The 13,964-nt window shown below is 48.6% G+C and overlaps 1 protein-coding gene across 4 annotated transcripts in view; it reads right to left on the reverse strand.

Annotated features, from left to right (window-relative positions):
• Nucleotides 1-3,870: 3,870 nt before the first annotated feature.
• The window catches only part of LOC307084975 (RNA-binding motif, single-stranded-interacting protein 3-like), a 205,403-nt gene continuing 195,309 nt past the window's right edge, over nucleotides 3,871-13,964 (reverse strand). For 2 of the 4 annotated variants that reach the window (XM_079749546.1, XM_079749545.1), the window contains exons 12-14: nucleotides 7,621-7,710; nucleotides 5,163-5,287; nucleotides 3,871-4,347 (exon numbers count right to left, since the gene is read on the reverse strand). In XM_079749546.1, the coding sequence (XP_079605672.1) occupies nucleotides 4,344-4,347; nucleotides 5,163-5,287; nucleotides 7,621-7,710 (219 nt within the window). In that variant the 3' untranslated portion in view covers nucleotides 3,871-4,343. Of the gene's footprint in view, nucleotides 4,348-5,162; nucleotides 5,288-7,596; nucleotides 7,711-13,964 lie in introns of all 4 variants that reach the window. The other 2 variants (XM_079749544.1, XM_079749543.1) reach the window with 1 other exon arrangement.

Genomic DNA, 13,964 nt, shown 5'->3' on the forward strand with positions numbered 1-13,964 from the left:
GTGCTGACACATGGGGCTGTCTGAGGGGCACACATTGTTCCTCCACGATCTGACTCTGAACTCTTTAAAGCGACAGGCGCGCATTCTGTTGCGCTCCCCGCCACAGTGCTGCTGTGTATCCGTGAAGGTGTTTCTCATTGTGCTTATTCTTGAAGGTGTTTTAGCTGGGTTAACGCCCCCCCCCCCACACACCTCTACCTTCTAGCTACCAAACGACAAAACAGAGCCGAACCGTTTGGTTTAACATCTACTCTGTCTGGAATCTCAAACGGCGTAATCAAATAGCTTGTTGTCTGTTGTGCATGTATCGGCCGCGGTCCCACTGGCTCTGCGTTCTACGAGCCCCCCCCCACTGCACAGGGGCTGGGGGGGGCTGGGGGGTGTCGGGCTAGCTGCTTAGCTCCCACCTGCTGCCACTGCTGTCTCTTCATACCGTTCTGTTTCCCTTTATCCTGTTTTCCCCATCATCAGCATCTGTTAGCAGGGAAGCTGTTGTCAACCTGGCGATGGCGCTGCGAAATATAACCCTTTACGAGTTCAGGTTTGACAGCTGCCTAGAGCAGCTCTTGAAACACACACACACACACACACGAACATGCACACACGTTTACATATATAGGCATCCTCACAGAGAGACAGATACACCCACTGGCTTAGAAGCGGACCAGTTGTGAAGCAGCAGCGAAATAACAAGATCTTAGAGCATGAGGAATTCTTCCAATGCCATCGATGGGCCCCTGGAGCAGAAGTGATCTATGGGCCAATATCAGGGCTGAATGGGGTTGATAAAAAATGGTGGTGTGGCAGGTATTGGACGATAAGATAGTTTCAAGGTCTCTTAAAAAGCAAACACAAATGTCATGGAGCCAGGCTGCTACACTATTAGCCTGACAGATATATTGTCCTCGGCCGATTGATAGCAGGATTTGGCTCTCCAGCGCTCACTTCTGCATTTCACCTTTGACCTCCTCTAGCAGCGAGGAGGGAAATTTGGCTCAGCTCTGTGAAAAACAGACGGTTTCATTTATGCACTCACGCTCTCCCCGTTGAGGCAAGTATACATGGATCTCTCACGACCGCGCTAGCCTTGATTGTGTATGTGTGTGTATGCCTGTGTGTGTGTCAGTTCCAAGACTAGTTAATCCAAATCTGAACAAATCATCAGCCGTCATAAAGGAGCTGGTCTCCTCGCTTTAGCACCTTTGGTAGCTCCGGTGTCGGGTGTGAATCCGCAGCACAACGTGTGATGACTCTGTGTGCTTTTGATATCTCTGACGCTCACCATTGTTGCAGCTATAACATTACGACAGTATATATGGAATCATTTGGAAGCTTTGTGAAAGGCACTCGATGTACAGTTGATTGTTATTAACAAGCGTTTGTCCTTTCTGCGAGATCAACGAGAACAACTTCCACCGCCAAACCCCCCCCCCCCCCCCTTTGTTTCCCATAATGCAACATGCACTTCCAAACTCACTTTTAGGGATGGGGGCAACTTGAACCGTGAACGCTCAATTGCAATTGTCACCGAACATAAAAGAGCTGTGTGTGTGTGTGTGTGTGTGGAAGAGAGGTGGGGGGGGTTCTGAAGGACAGTCAAGTGGATCCTATTGGCCCAGAGGGAGACAAATTTGGGCCCCGTCAAGCCTCATTTGGAGGGTGAGTGAAATTGGTTTGCGGTTCTGCCTCTACACCGTCCACCAACACACACACACACACACACACACACACACACACACACACACACACACACACACACACACACACACTTATGGAGAAAGAAAATGGACGCAGGCGGTTGTCATGAAGTGGAATGGCAACTGTCCCACAAGTAATTTTCGCAGAAGAAGAAGAAGAAGAAGAAGAAGAAGAAGAAGAGGAAGAAGAAGAAGAAGAAGAAGTGAGTCTCCTGGCAGGGAAGGGGGGAGACGAGAGGAGGCCATGGTGGAGCTGCTCTACCTAACTCCGGAGGACAAGTGAGGAGTGACGTGCTGCAGGAATGCTGGGAAGGGAGCAAAAAAGTCGCCATTCGGTCTTGCCCTCATACCCCACCTCAACCCCAAACACCAACTGTCATATCCCCTACAGTTGGTGGTTCCTCTCTGGCATTACACCAGCTCACTGTAACTGAAACTACCAGCGACCACAGAGGTGAATCGGATGGGCTCGCTAACGATACTTGTAAAAAAACATCGCACCAAGGGAAAGACAGTACATTCAACGACAGGTTGAAACCATGACGACGCGCTACAGGCTAACGTGGCACAGCAGCAGCAGGAGGACAGAGTAGACTAAGCTAGCTAGATCGGTTTTATTCTACGAGCGATACAGGACATACGGCGCCAGCACAGAGCCACAGGTCATCGGCCCATCAGCGTTTATGAATCAGTGTTCTTGTGTGTTGATAGCCCGATGTTGAGACAATGACGGGTTCTAACAGGTAGAGGAGTAACACCCATGGTGTGTGTAGCAAGTGTCGTAATCTATGCAAAATGGACGTGGGAAAAAAATAAAGGACGTTTGGTTAACTGCAACTGGTTAGTCACACATTCAAATACTGTTTGAGGTTATGTGTGTGTGTGTGTGTGTGCGTGTGTATTTGTGTGTGTGTATGTGTGTGTGTGTGTGTGTGTTTGTGAGGTGATTGTTCGGAAAACTGTCGAAAATTAGCTTGAAAACTGTAAAAACCAAAGAAAAATATGTAAATGTTAAAGAGGATAGTAAGGACTGGTCCGGCCATCAATGTCAACTCAAAAACAACAACGACAACAATAGCAACGGCAACAACAATATCAACATTAACATTAACAACATCAACAACATCAACAACAACAAAATCAAACTAAAAGGAAAGAAAGGAAGAAAAAACTAAACTCTGTTCAGAGTGTCTCTTCATCTTTGGTATAAAAATGGCCATCCTTGGGCTGCATTGGATCCACAACTAGGAAAGACTACAGAAATTGTCAACAATTTCTTTCTATTGCTTTTGCACTGATTGGTTTTTAAACTGTAAGCTCCTACTGTATCTACTATTTTTGTTTTGTTTTTGTTTTTTACTGCCAGACTTTTTTTCAATAGCTTTTTTATTTGTTTGTATGTTCGTTTTTTTTTTAATTCTTTAACTCTTTTTTTTCTGTTTGCAGTGAGACAAGCAAAGCGGACTAAAAACATCTTAAAGCTCATAAAAAAAGATAAAATGTCGCAGATAAAAAGCGCTAATATCAATGACAGGAACCTTGCCATGTAAAATAATAATGATGACAATTTAAAAAAAGCATTCAGCGTTTGCAGATCAAACCGCATCCTCTACAATGCAGCACATTTGCACTCCTATATTTTCTTTTTTTTCCCTCATTGTGAAAAATCTCTTCAAAGCTTTACCCCCCCCACCCAGGCCCCCAACATACCCACCCCAACACCCATCCCAACAGACATTTAGATTTTCTTCTGACATTTAGTTAACTCTGACATAATTATTATCAAAGTTTTCTTCCAACGAAGAAACAAAGAAAGAAAAAAACTCTTCTTCTCTATTAAATCTGTACAGCTTATGTGATAGATTCTGTTTGTTTTTTCAACCTCCACTGTGGACCTCGAGCACCTTGCACCCATCGGGCTGACAAGGGACTGAGTTTGTTCGCTTTTTTTTTCTTTTATTTGTTTCCAACCAAGACGTCAAACTCTGTAAAAAAGTTTCTGGCGCCCTTCAAATTAAGGCCATGAAGATTTGAGAAAACTGAAAAACCAAAGAATACATAAGAAAAAAAAATCGACACTTGTTTTTATCTAGAAAAACTAAATGTAACACTACAACATAAAAAGAGTGAAAAGAAATAGCTTAATATCTGAGGAAGACAATCTCTGTGTGTATCGGAAACAGGACTTCCCCTTTTTTTTCTAATTACAAAATAAACCTTGTCGCCTACCTGCGCAGTCAACATATTTTTTTTGAGATTTTTGTGTTAAATGTATTTTTTTTCTAAGCTTTTTTTTTTTTTTTTTAATCATCAGAGAATTTTCTTTGAGAAACTTTTCAAGCCTCAGCCCCTTCGGGCTGGTTCCCAGACCAAACCATTCCACTCCTTTGCACTGTGCCCAGTAATCTTCCACCGCTCCCTTTCTCGCTTCCTCTCTCTTGCCTTTGCTCGCTTTCTCTTTTTCTTTTTTTTTCTTCTTCGCTCATAGACCAGGTAGGAAATGAAAAAAAAGTGTCTCTTTTTTTTTGGTGTCTGGGCAATCTGGAAGCAATCTCTTTCCTTTTTTATCTTCTTCGCTCACTTTCAGTGCAGCCCACCTCCTGCCTCAAGGCAACGCTGTCGCAGGAATATTCTCACAGGCTGCCGTTATCTGATGAGAGAGAGAGCGAGAGAGAGAGAGAGAGAGAGAGAGAGAGAGAGAGAGAGAGAGAGAGGCACACACGGACACAGAGAGAGAGACACAGAGAGAGACACAGAGAGGGAGAAAGAGAGAGAGAGACGGAGAGAGAGAGAGGGAGTAAGAGGGAGAGCAGTTGCAATCACAACACAATATCACCACAGGTACACTAAAACAACAGAGTGGACAGCTGACAGCAAGTGTTTAACGACAATAGAAATATCCAGTGGTCAACTGAAGCTGCTGATTGGCTCACAGCGAAGGGGGGGCGGGCTTTGACAAAGTGATGAGTAAGTGAAAGCAGCAACCCAGAAGAATTGTAACAATTTAATTATGATTGGCATTGCCTTTGTAACTACTTCACAATATTAATATTTAATACTGTGCTGGGTAGTTAGTCACAGGGAGGTGTTTTATTTATGCATATTTGAATATATACTCTCCCCTATTTTCGCGACTTCAACACTCTTAGGCAAGCTACATTGATAATTAAAAACGAAAATACAAAATTTGTAAGCTTTAAGAGCATAGTTATATGGTTAATACAGCCACTGTAAATAAATCTATCAAATATTTTGAGAAGAAAGACACGATAAAAGTACAATACAATTTTCTTAAAAAAGTTGACCCAATATTTTCCACCATGCATATTATTAGCAGACAAACACATCAACAACATTTGTGTGTTTTCATAGAGGCAACTGGACTGCTGAGGCGAGGAGAGAGAGAGAGAGAGAGAGAGAGAGAGAGAGAGAGAGAGAGAGTGAGAGAGAGAGAGAGACACTCACTTAGACTGGTAGGAGTAGGCGGTGACGTGGTCGTTGGTGCCGTCCACCTGGATCTGTTGCTGCTGCGCCACCACTTCCTGTGACGACGGAGCCACGGACTGGGGGGAGGAGTCAGTCACCACGCCCTGGGTGGGCAGGGGGGAGGGGCAAGATGTAAACATACAAACAAACATGAGCCACCAGGGTGCGCCTCCATTGGGACTTTGAGTGATATTTTCCCTTCAGGAGTTCCTTTTTTCACTCTCTCCAGGATTGATGTGTCGCTGCTACCTTCAAGCCAAAGGGTAATAGAGAGAAATGATCTGCTGCGGTGGCTCAGCGTAACACAAGTGGAATGCATTAAAGTTCCCGCTCGCTGTTTGCTGTGGGTACGCCCGGACATCACGACCTACGACGGGTAGATCCGCATACACCTACACATGTACGGCCGCGTGGAATCACAGGAGAGGTGACTCCTCCTTGCACTGTACTGTAATTATTTGTATTCCGAACACACCTCCCTGATCCGGAGAGAGAAGGTCCTCCGAAAGTCCTCCGAAATGGGGTACAGAGTCCTAATCCTTTACAGCAGTTGCTTTCTACTTTTTTTCCTTATCCTGGCTGGCCTTTACGGATGGCCTCAGTGTCGCAGCCATCTCCATCACCTCTAACAAGCTCTCAAGGATGCCTCTGTCCATGTGTCAGCCCCATGGACACACACAGACGCTCTCATCCATCTCGCCCAGCCGGGAGACACCGGGCAGCACTATGAAATAAGTAACGTGCCCCCCTCGGGCTGGACTACGAATAAGTCTGTGTTCCTCAACACCCTCACCCACACACACGCACACACACACAAACATACACATACACACAGACAAACACCCCCCACAGATGTGCCACACACACAGAAAAACGCCACCAACGCAAGTACGCACGCACACACACACACACACAGACAAACAACACCGAAAGACATAATACACACACGGCCGCACAAAACCACACAAGCCCCCACACAAACACACATAGCAACACACCCTCCCTCCCACCATTCCCTCCTCACTCAGCCAGTTACTTTAAGAGATAGAAAGAGGGAAGGACGAGAGAGGAAGGGAGGAGGGAGATACAGGAGGAGCAGGAGAGAGGAGAAGAGGAGTGAGAGGGAGACTGATGGCTTAGTCGGGGGAAACGTGATCTGCCGCACCCCCCCTCCTCTTTCTTTCTTCAGCTAAGAGGGGTGTGTGTGTGTCCATAGAAACTGGACTGCTGTCTCATCTAGGATGATGAGAGAGAGAGAGAGAGAGAGAGAGAGAGAGAGAGAGAGAGATTCTAGTGTGTGTGTGTCTGTGTGTGTGTGTGCAATCATATGACTGACTGAACTTGTGTTTCCTTCTGGATGAAGCAAAGGAAGAGAGAGAGAAAGAGAGTGAAAGAGAGAGAGACAGAGAGTGTGATGGGAGATTAAGAGAGATGGGAGAGAGAAAGAGATGGGAGAGAAAGAGAGATGGGAGGGAGAGGCTGTGAGAGAGAGAGAGATGGGAGAGAAAGAGAGATGGGAGGGAGAGGCTGTGAGAGAGAGAGATGGGAGAGGCAGCTCTGCCTGGCAGTATGTCTCACTTCAGCTCCTGTCAGCCCGTACACGACTGATAGTCCATCTGAATACCGCCCTACTGTCAACCGCGAGACAGCAGTCTGCTCCCCTCTCCATACCCACCCACCCACCCACCATGCTCAGCTCAGCTCCGCTGGCTGGCTGCCTGGATGCCTGGTAACTTTCCACGCTCATCATTTCTGAGGATGGACTGCCTCCTCACCTGCCGCAGGATCCCGTAAGAACGGCGGGCCGGGAAGTCTGTGCTGCACTTCAAATGTCTTTCTGAGGCAGAGTCTGGTTAAAACTTCTGAGTCCTGAATGCTGCTGCCGCTGCGCTCCTCTCTCTCTCTCTCTCTCTCTCTCTCTCTCTCTCTCTCTCTCTCGCTCTCTCTCTCTCTCTCTCTCTCCCTCCCTCCCTCCCTCCCTCCCTCCCTCCCCCCCCCCAGGGGAGCGTCAGGGGAAGCTTTTTGTTTTAAATGGAACGGCTGCTTGCAGTATACTTCTGAAGTCTATTGTGTTGTGTGTGTGTGTGTATATGTGTGTGTATGTGTGGTTGTCAAGGGTAAATTAATGTCTCTTTCTTCTGTAGTGCTAATGAATCCATGCCCGGCTTGCTTGTGATTCCTTACTTGTTGTGAGTCAGGCATTTTGGAATTTTTCCCCCTCTCTCACCATAGAGTAGCGTTGTGGCGTGGTGCATCGTGGGTAAGCGGTGCTGCAGTGTGGTACATTGTGGGAAAGTAACGTGTATATTGTCGTAGGGTCGTAGCAGTGTCCTACGTTGTGTGGGAGTAAGCGTGGTGGTGAGGTGGATCGCTGGTGAGTGACGTTGTGGTGTGGTGCATGCTGGGTAAGTACCGTGTAGGTGCGTGCAGCTCTTACTTCGACTGGGACGGCCGCGGGAGGCACAGCAGTGTACTGGGGGATGTAGGTCCCTTGCATAGGAGCAGCGGCAGCTGAAGCAGTCATGTACTGGAGAGGGAACACAGACACACACAACCACAACACAATTATAGATTATCGTCCCTCCTTCCGCACCTCCCATTACGTCTTGTTTAATCTCCCACTTCGGCCGGACCTGTCATGAAATCGATGCACCGCCAAAACACTGAACACACACGCCCGCCCGCCCGCTCTGCGATCGGGACGTGCTGGGACACGCTGAATAAGGGTGGATGATTATTTGATTGATCCGTCGGAAGCCAGTTATTGCAGGACTGACACGTGTGGTGTTCGCTCTTTGTTTTCCATCTGCTTTCCATTGGCGTGCGTGTGGTACGGTACGGTGTGGGTCAAGTCCACCTGACGCACGTGCCCCATTGTTATGACCACAAGGGCCGATGAGGACGCGGCGTGGTTCAGGCTGCATCCCGCCCCCCTGGGATCCTCTTGGAAGGCAGCGGAGCCACCGTCGTCCACCGACACGGACGCCCCCCTCAGCCGCCTTCAGGGGGCGCTAAGAGAATACGTTTAGGGGGGCCGAGGGGGAGAATAGAGCAATTGAAAGGCGAGGGGAAGGGGAGAGGCGGTAAAACAGCAAAAAAAAGGAGAGGAGAGACACCGAATGGCAGAGAGCGAGGGAGCAGGAAGTGTATTGCCTGTGGCCTATATTCCTTTAGTCATGCCTGGCCTGGCTTTTAAGCCAGAGCTTGCTCGCCCTGTGAAGGCCATTTTACAGATGTGACAGAGCCGCGGTTACACCACAGCCCCGGGGCTTTTACATGCAGTATGAATGAGGGCACGGGGCATTGGGAGACAGTGTGGATATAGATTTGTTTTTCTTCTCTTTTTATTTCCTGTGCGTGTGTGCGTGCGGATTAAGATCCAGCCCCGAAATACACATTGGATTTGCTGTTATGTGTGTGTGTTTTTTTTACTCACATAGCACACTATTCTGAAGACAAATGAGATAGTGTCCCCTCAAGACCGTTTTCTGGGAAGAGTGCGTGCGTGTGCGTGTGTGTGTGTGTGTGCATGTGTGTATGTGTATGTGTCTGTGGGTGTGCGTGTTTGTGTGTGAGGGTGTGTGCATGTGTCTCTAAAATTATTGTGTTTCTGTCTTTGTGTGTCCTTGTGGCATACAGTATGCCACAAGGAAATATGAACATTGTTGTGTGTGTATGTGTTTGTGTATGTGTGCATCCGTGTGTTTTCGTGTATGAGAGAAATATGGGGGCATCGTCGCAGTGCCAACCGATGTGATCCCTAAACGAAAGTCCTCCCTTCCATCCCTCCTGCTCCTTTCCTTCCACTTCCTGCAGGCTGTCCACACAAAGAGAGATGGAAGGAGCCTCATTCTCTCACTCTTTCCCTCCCTCTCCTCCCCCTCTATCTCTCTCCCCCTGTCTCCCCTCCTCCCCCCCTCCTCTATCTCTCTCCCCCTGTCTCCCCTCCTCTCCCCCTCCTCTATCTCTCTCCCCGTCTCCCCTCCTCTATCTCTCTCCCCGTCTCCCCTCCTCCCCCCTCCTCTATCTCTCTCCCCTCCTCTCCCTCCTCCCCCCCTCCTCTATCTCTCTCCCCTCTGTCTCCCCTCCTCCCCCCCTCCTCTATCTCTCTCCCCTCGGTCTCCCCTCCTCCCCCCCTCCTCTATCTCTCTCCCCCTGTCTCCCCTCCTCTCCCTCCGCCCCCCCTCCTCGAACTCTCTCCCCTCCTCTCTCATTCTCTCCCTCTTTCCCTGCCTCTCCCCCCTCCTCTAACGTTCTCCCTCCCTCTCTCTCTCTCTCTCTCCTCCCCCTCTCTCTCAGCAGCGTGGTGGCTCCAGCAGCAGGAGTGTCAGGCGGGTGGGGTTGGGCCCGGGGCCCGGGTGGTGGGGTGGTGGGGATGGTGATGGCGGAGCCGGTGAAGTGTCATTACCGGCGCCGCAGCTAATGGATCCGCCACGGCTGCGGCGCTCACCGCTAATGAGAAGAGCTAAAGGCCACGGACAAGGGTGATTAACTCCCTCCACTGACGACACACACACACACACGCGCGCACACACAAACACACACACACGCACGCAGGCACACCCACCGAAAGAGAGCCGCTCTGCACATGAGGGTGTGTGTGTATCTAAGTAAATAGTTTGTGTGCTCGCGTGTGCAACTTTTGTGGGACATAGTCGTGTCTGTGGCACACATGTCTGTCATGTGTGTGTGAGTGTGTGTGAGTGAGTGTGTATGGAGTGAGGCACCTTTAAAGCTGTCACACTCACAATGAGGTGATGTTTTCCTGACTCTAGGCACCCCCCCCCCCCCCCCCCCCCCCCCACACACACACTCACTGTGTGTCTTTTCCATTTTTCCACCCTCATGTCATACTCCCCACCGCCCCCTCTCTCTCTGGCTTTCCATGTCCCTCTATCTAACTGTTATTGTCTAAAAGGGCCTATTAGATTAGAGAAGTGACCTTCTTCCCCATGGAGACTCCAATCCATGCATAGCAATTTAATTTTCCATTTTTTTTCTTTCAATTTTTCCCTCCCTTTTTCCCTCTTACTTTCCCTCCTTTTTTTTCTCTTCCTTCCTTCCCTCCAATCCCTCCCTCCTTCCTTCCTTCCTTGATCTCCTTCCTCTCAATTAGCTGGTTCCCCCCAACCCCGTGTGTGAGCGCGGCTCAGAGGGCAGATGAAGAGGGGCCAGGGGCATAATTAGCGTTATCAAAACCACCTGGGTCAAAGGGAGGGTGTCCGTTCCAAATCACATGCTCCTCACGGGGACCGGAGAGGAATCTCAATGAGATTTCATGAGGAAAATTTAATAATGCACACGGCTCGCCCTCTTTCTCCTCCTCCCCTCCCTCACGTCCCCTTAACATGTATTGTTACTATTTAACGTGACAGGTTGAGCCAGACATATTCCCCCAGCCAGCGGAGCTACGGTAAGTTGTCCGGGGGAGCCGAGAGCGGCTTCTGTGTATTGGGTTGCTGTGGTGATCAGCATCACTTTTGTCGGGTGCGGAAATCTTTAAGGATTACTCTGTCCATCAATTTGTCTGTGTGTGTTTGTGTGTGTGTGTTGGTGTGCGAGTGCATCTCTGTGTGTTTGTGTGTGTGTGTCTTTGTGCGCGTGTGTAATAGAACAGGTCCCTTGTTAGACATTAATGGTTGTTTTGCATTTCACCCGCTTGCTTGCACATACACTCAGGGGCATACAACAACAAACAAACACACACACACACACACATACAAAACACACGCACGCGCGTGAACCAGCAAACGTGCCCACATGCACACACTCAAGGACACCCACAGACATGCACCCGTTCACTCATACGCACGCACGTTGACAAATAAGCTGAGCTATAAGCAGATGGTGCATGTGTGTTTAATGAGAAAAAGGTGTGTGTGTGTGGTCCTCCATCTCTCCCAGAACCCTCAGCTCCACATTAACATGTTTACTGAGTACACCTCCATGCATTCCTATTTACATATACAGTATCCGCACTACTTTCACTACGAGTTCACATTAACATACATATCTACTATCTGTACCGTGTTCACACTTGCACACACCGTACATCTTCGTGGAATTAGATTAGTGGTTTTGCACAGCTCAATACACGCCAGAGGAGTTGCGCATTAGAAACGGCTGTGGAGAATACCAATCCAGACCAGCTGTCCTTTCGATCCATCTCCAGTATGATTTTTTATGATTCCTATCGAACCGTACTGGCGAAACCTAACCCAACTACGGCGGCCATCCATTCATCATTAAACCATCTATCTGTCCGTCCATCCGTCCGTCCCTCATCTATTTGGGGGATGACAGTGGGGTCTGGGAGGTGAGGGATGGACAGGCCACTCAATGCATGTTATTAATGGTCCGGTAGCCCCGCCGTTGGGTGCTGATGAGTATTGATCGGGGGGCCGAACGGGGCTGTAGGGTGCTTCGGGGTGGACAGGAAATAGTGTCGAGCCGACAGGAAATAGTAAATGGAGCGGTGGCGTGACATACTGTTGAGCGGTCGCGTTCTGCTGCTCGTTCTTCCTGGAGGTGAACTAGAACAGTAATCCCTGGGTTCTGTTCACCGTGGCCAAGGGAACTGGTTAAAGGTGGTTCAAGGTCGCAGTGGAGCGGGCTAGGCCCTATTAAACCAAACCAAGCAGCCTACACGCAATTCAAAAACGGAACAAATAAAGGATCCCTACGTTTAAACGCATGGATCGCAATAGCCCGCTCCTCAAATTTTCAACACAATTTCTTAGCGACTGCAATCTTTTTACACCTCGTGCGGCTGCTGAAAATAATCTAAATATCTTTTACGATTGACAAATAGATAGCTACTAGCAATAGCAATGCCATAAACAAGGTTTCATTAAACTTGACAGGCATTATGAAAGTTAAGGAAACGTAATTTGTTTCTCTTATTCAATATTGGCACATAAATTATAAATTATTCAAAATGATCAATGATATATATATATATATATATATATATATATATATATATATATATATATAATATTTATAAATGACAAAATTATGTAATTTATTAAATAAAAAAAGCAGTTCCTCCTCAAACTCCAGAGGGTGCTGCAGCTCCCATACTCCCTGCAGGTCTGCCTGGTCCCCTGGTTTTAATGGACGTGTTTGTGTTGTAGCGTTCTGGGCTGAGCTAGGGATAGCGTTGGCGTAGCACAGCACAGAAGAGAACTAAGGGCCGGGAAAATAGAGTGCGCAGCGTGAGGTACAGAGTCAAGATAACAATTTACAACAGTGTCCGCCTATATTCCTATATACTAATCCTAGATTCCTTCTCGAGCCAAGGACATGAGTCCTGATGAAAACGGATGATGTATGTATACCGATTAACGATGAGATATTACACTTGCATTGAAAAGAGCGGTGCTTTTTCATTTCCTTCGCTCAGAGTACAACAGGGGGGAGAGGCGATCAGAGCCCAGCAGCGCGCCTCGCCAAAAACAGCACACATAGATTGTTCACCGGGGTAATGGAGCACTGTGTCTCGCACACATCTGCCTCCCTTCCTGGGACCGAAGGGGCTGTCCATCACCTGTGTTGTCATGACGACAGAGTGCCACCTCTAAGTCCCGCTGACGAGGGGAGAGGAGGGCAGGGACCGGCGGGAAGGTGACCCCATGTCAAGTCAGACCTAAATATATATATTTATATATATGTATTTATAGACCAACCGTGCAGCACGCAATCAAATGCGACACTTCCAGTCTGTATCGCACATGGAATTAAACATGTGATTTATGGAATCCAGGGACAGGATTAGTTGGGCAGGAAGTAACTGTGTTGTGAAGTTTCTTTGCTTTTTTTCAGTCCAGCACATGACCAGCAGCGTGCCGCATAGGGTCACACACACACACATACACACACACACACACACACACACACACACACACACACACACACACACACACACACACACACACTTCCTGCCACGCCTTCTGGCCCGCAACCGCACCCTTACGCAACACAAAATAGCACGGAATTCTGGGAAAGCCAATGGAGAGCAGGGCCATCGCTCAGAGGACAGGAAGGGAACATTTGGGTTTTGGGGAGGAATGAAAAGGCCAGACCAGTGCATGGGAACACACATACAGACACACACACAGAAACACATACACACACAGACAAACACACATACACACACACACACCCAAACACCCACACCCAAACACAGACACACACACCCAAACACCCACACACACACACACACACAGACCACCGCCGCAGAAAGTTCCGGAGCAGCCGCTGGTATTCTGAGGTGTGGTATACTGTCCTCTTAAAGGGACTTCCTGTAAAGGTCTCTTGACACCGCTAACGTTGCTCCGTTTCTTCGCTCCACAAATCTCGTCACTTCCTTCCCACGGGAAGGATGAAAAAAGTGTGTGTATGTGTGTGGCGGGGATCAAAGCGCGCTGGCGGCCGCAAGGAAGGGGATATTGATCTGAAAGGGGGGGTTCAAACCCCTGGGTTTCATCGTGGGCTGGGGCGGGCTGAGGGGAGGAGCCCTGGCATCTGGCTTGAGAATCAAGAGCGGTGAAGGGAACGATTGTTGCACCGGGGTGATTCTTAACCCTCCCCACGGCATCATCGCCCCAGGACACGCTAAGCAGGTACAGCAGGCAGAGGGAGAGGAGAGAGAGAGAGAGAGGGAGAGGGAGAGAGAGAGAGGGAGAGGGAGAGGGAGAGAGAGAGAGAGAGAGAGGTGGAGAGAGGGAGACATGAAGAGAAAAAAGTAAAGGATATCTGCTACAATGAGCGCCTTAACCC

This window comes from Pollachius pollachius (assembly GCF_949987615.1).
Source record: "Pollachius pollachius genome assembly, chromosome: 13".
Lineage (NCBI taxonomy): Eukaryota > Metazoa > Chordata > Actinopteri > Gadiformes > Gadidae > Pollachius > Pollachius pollachius.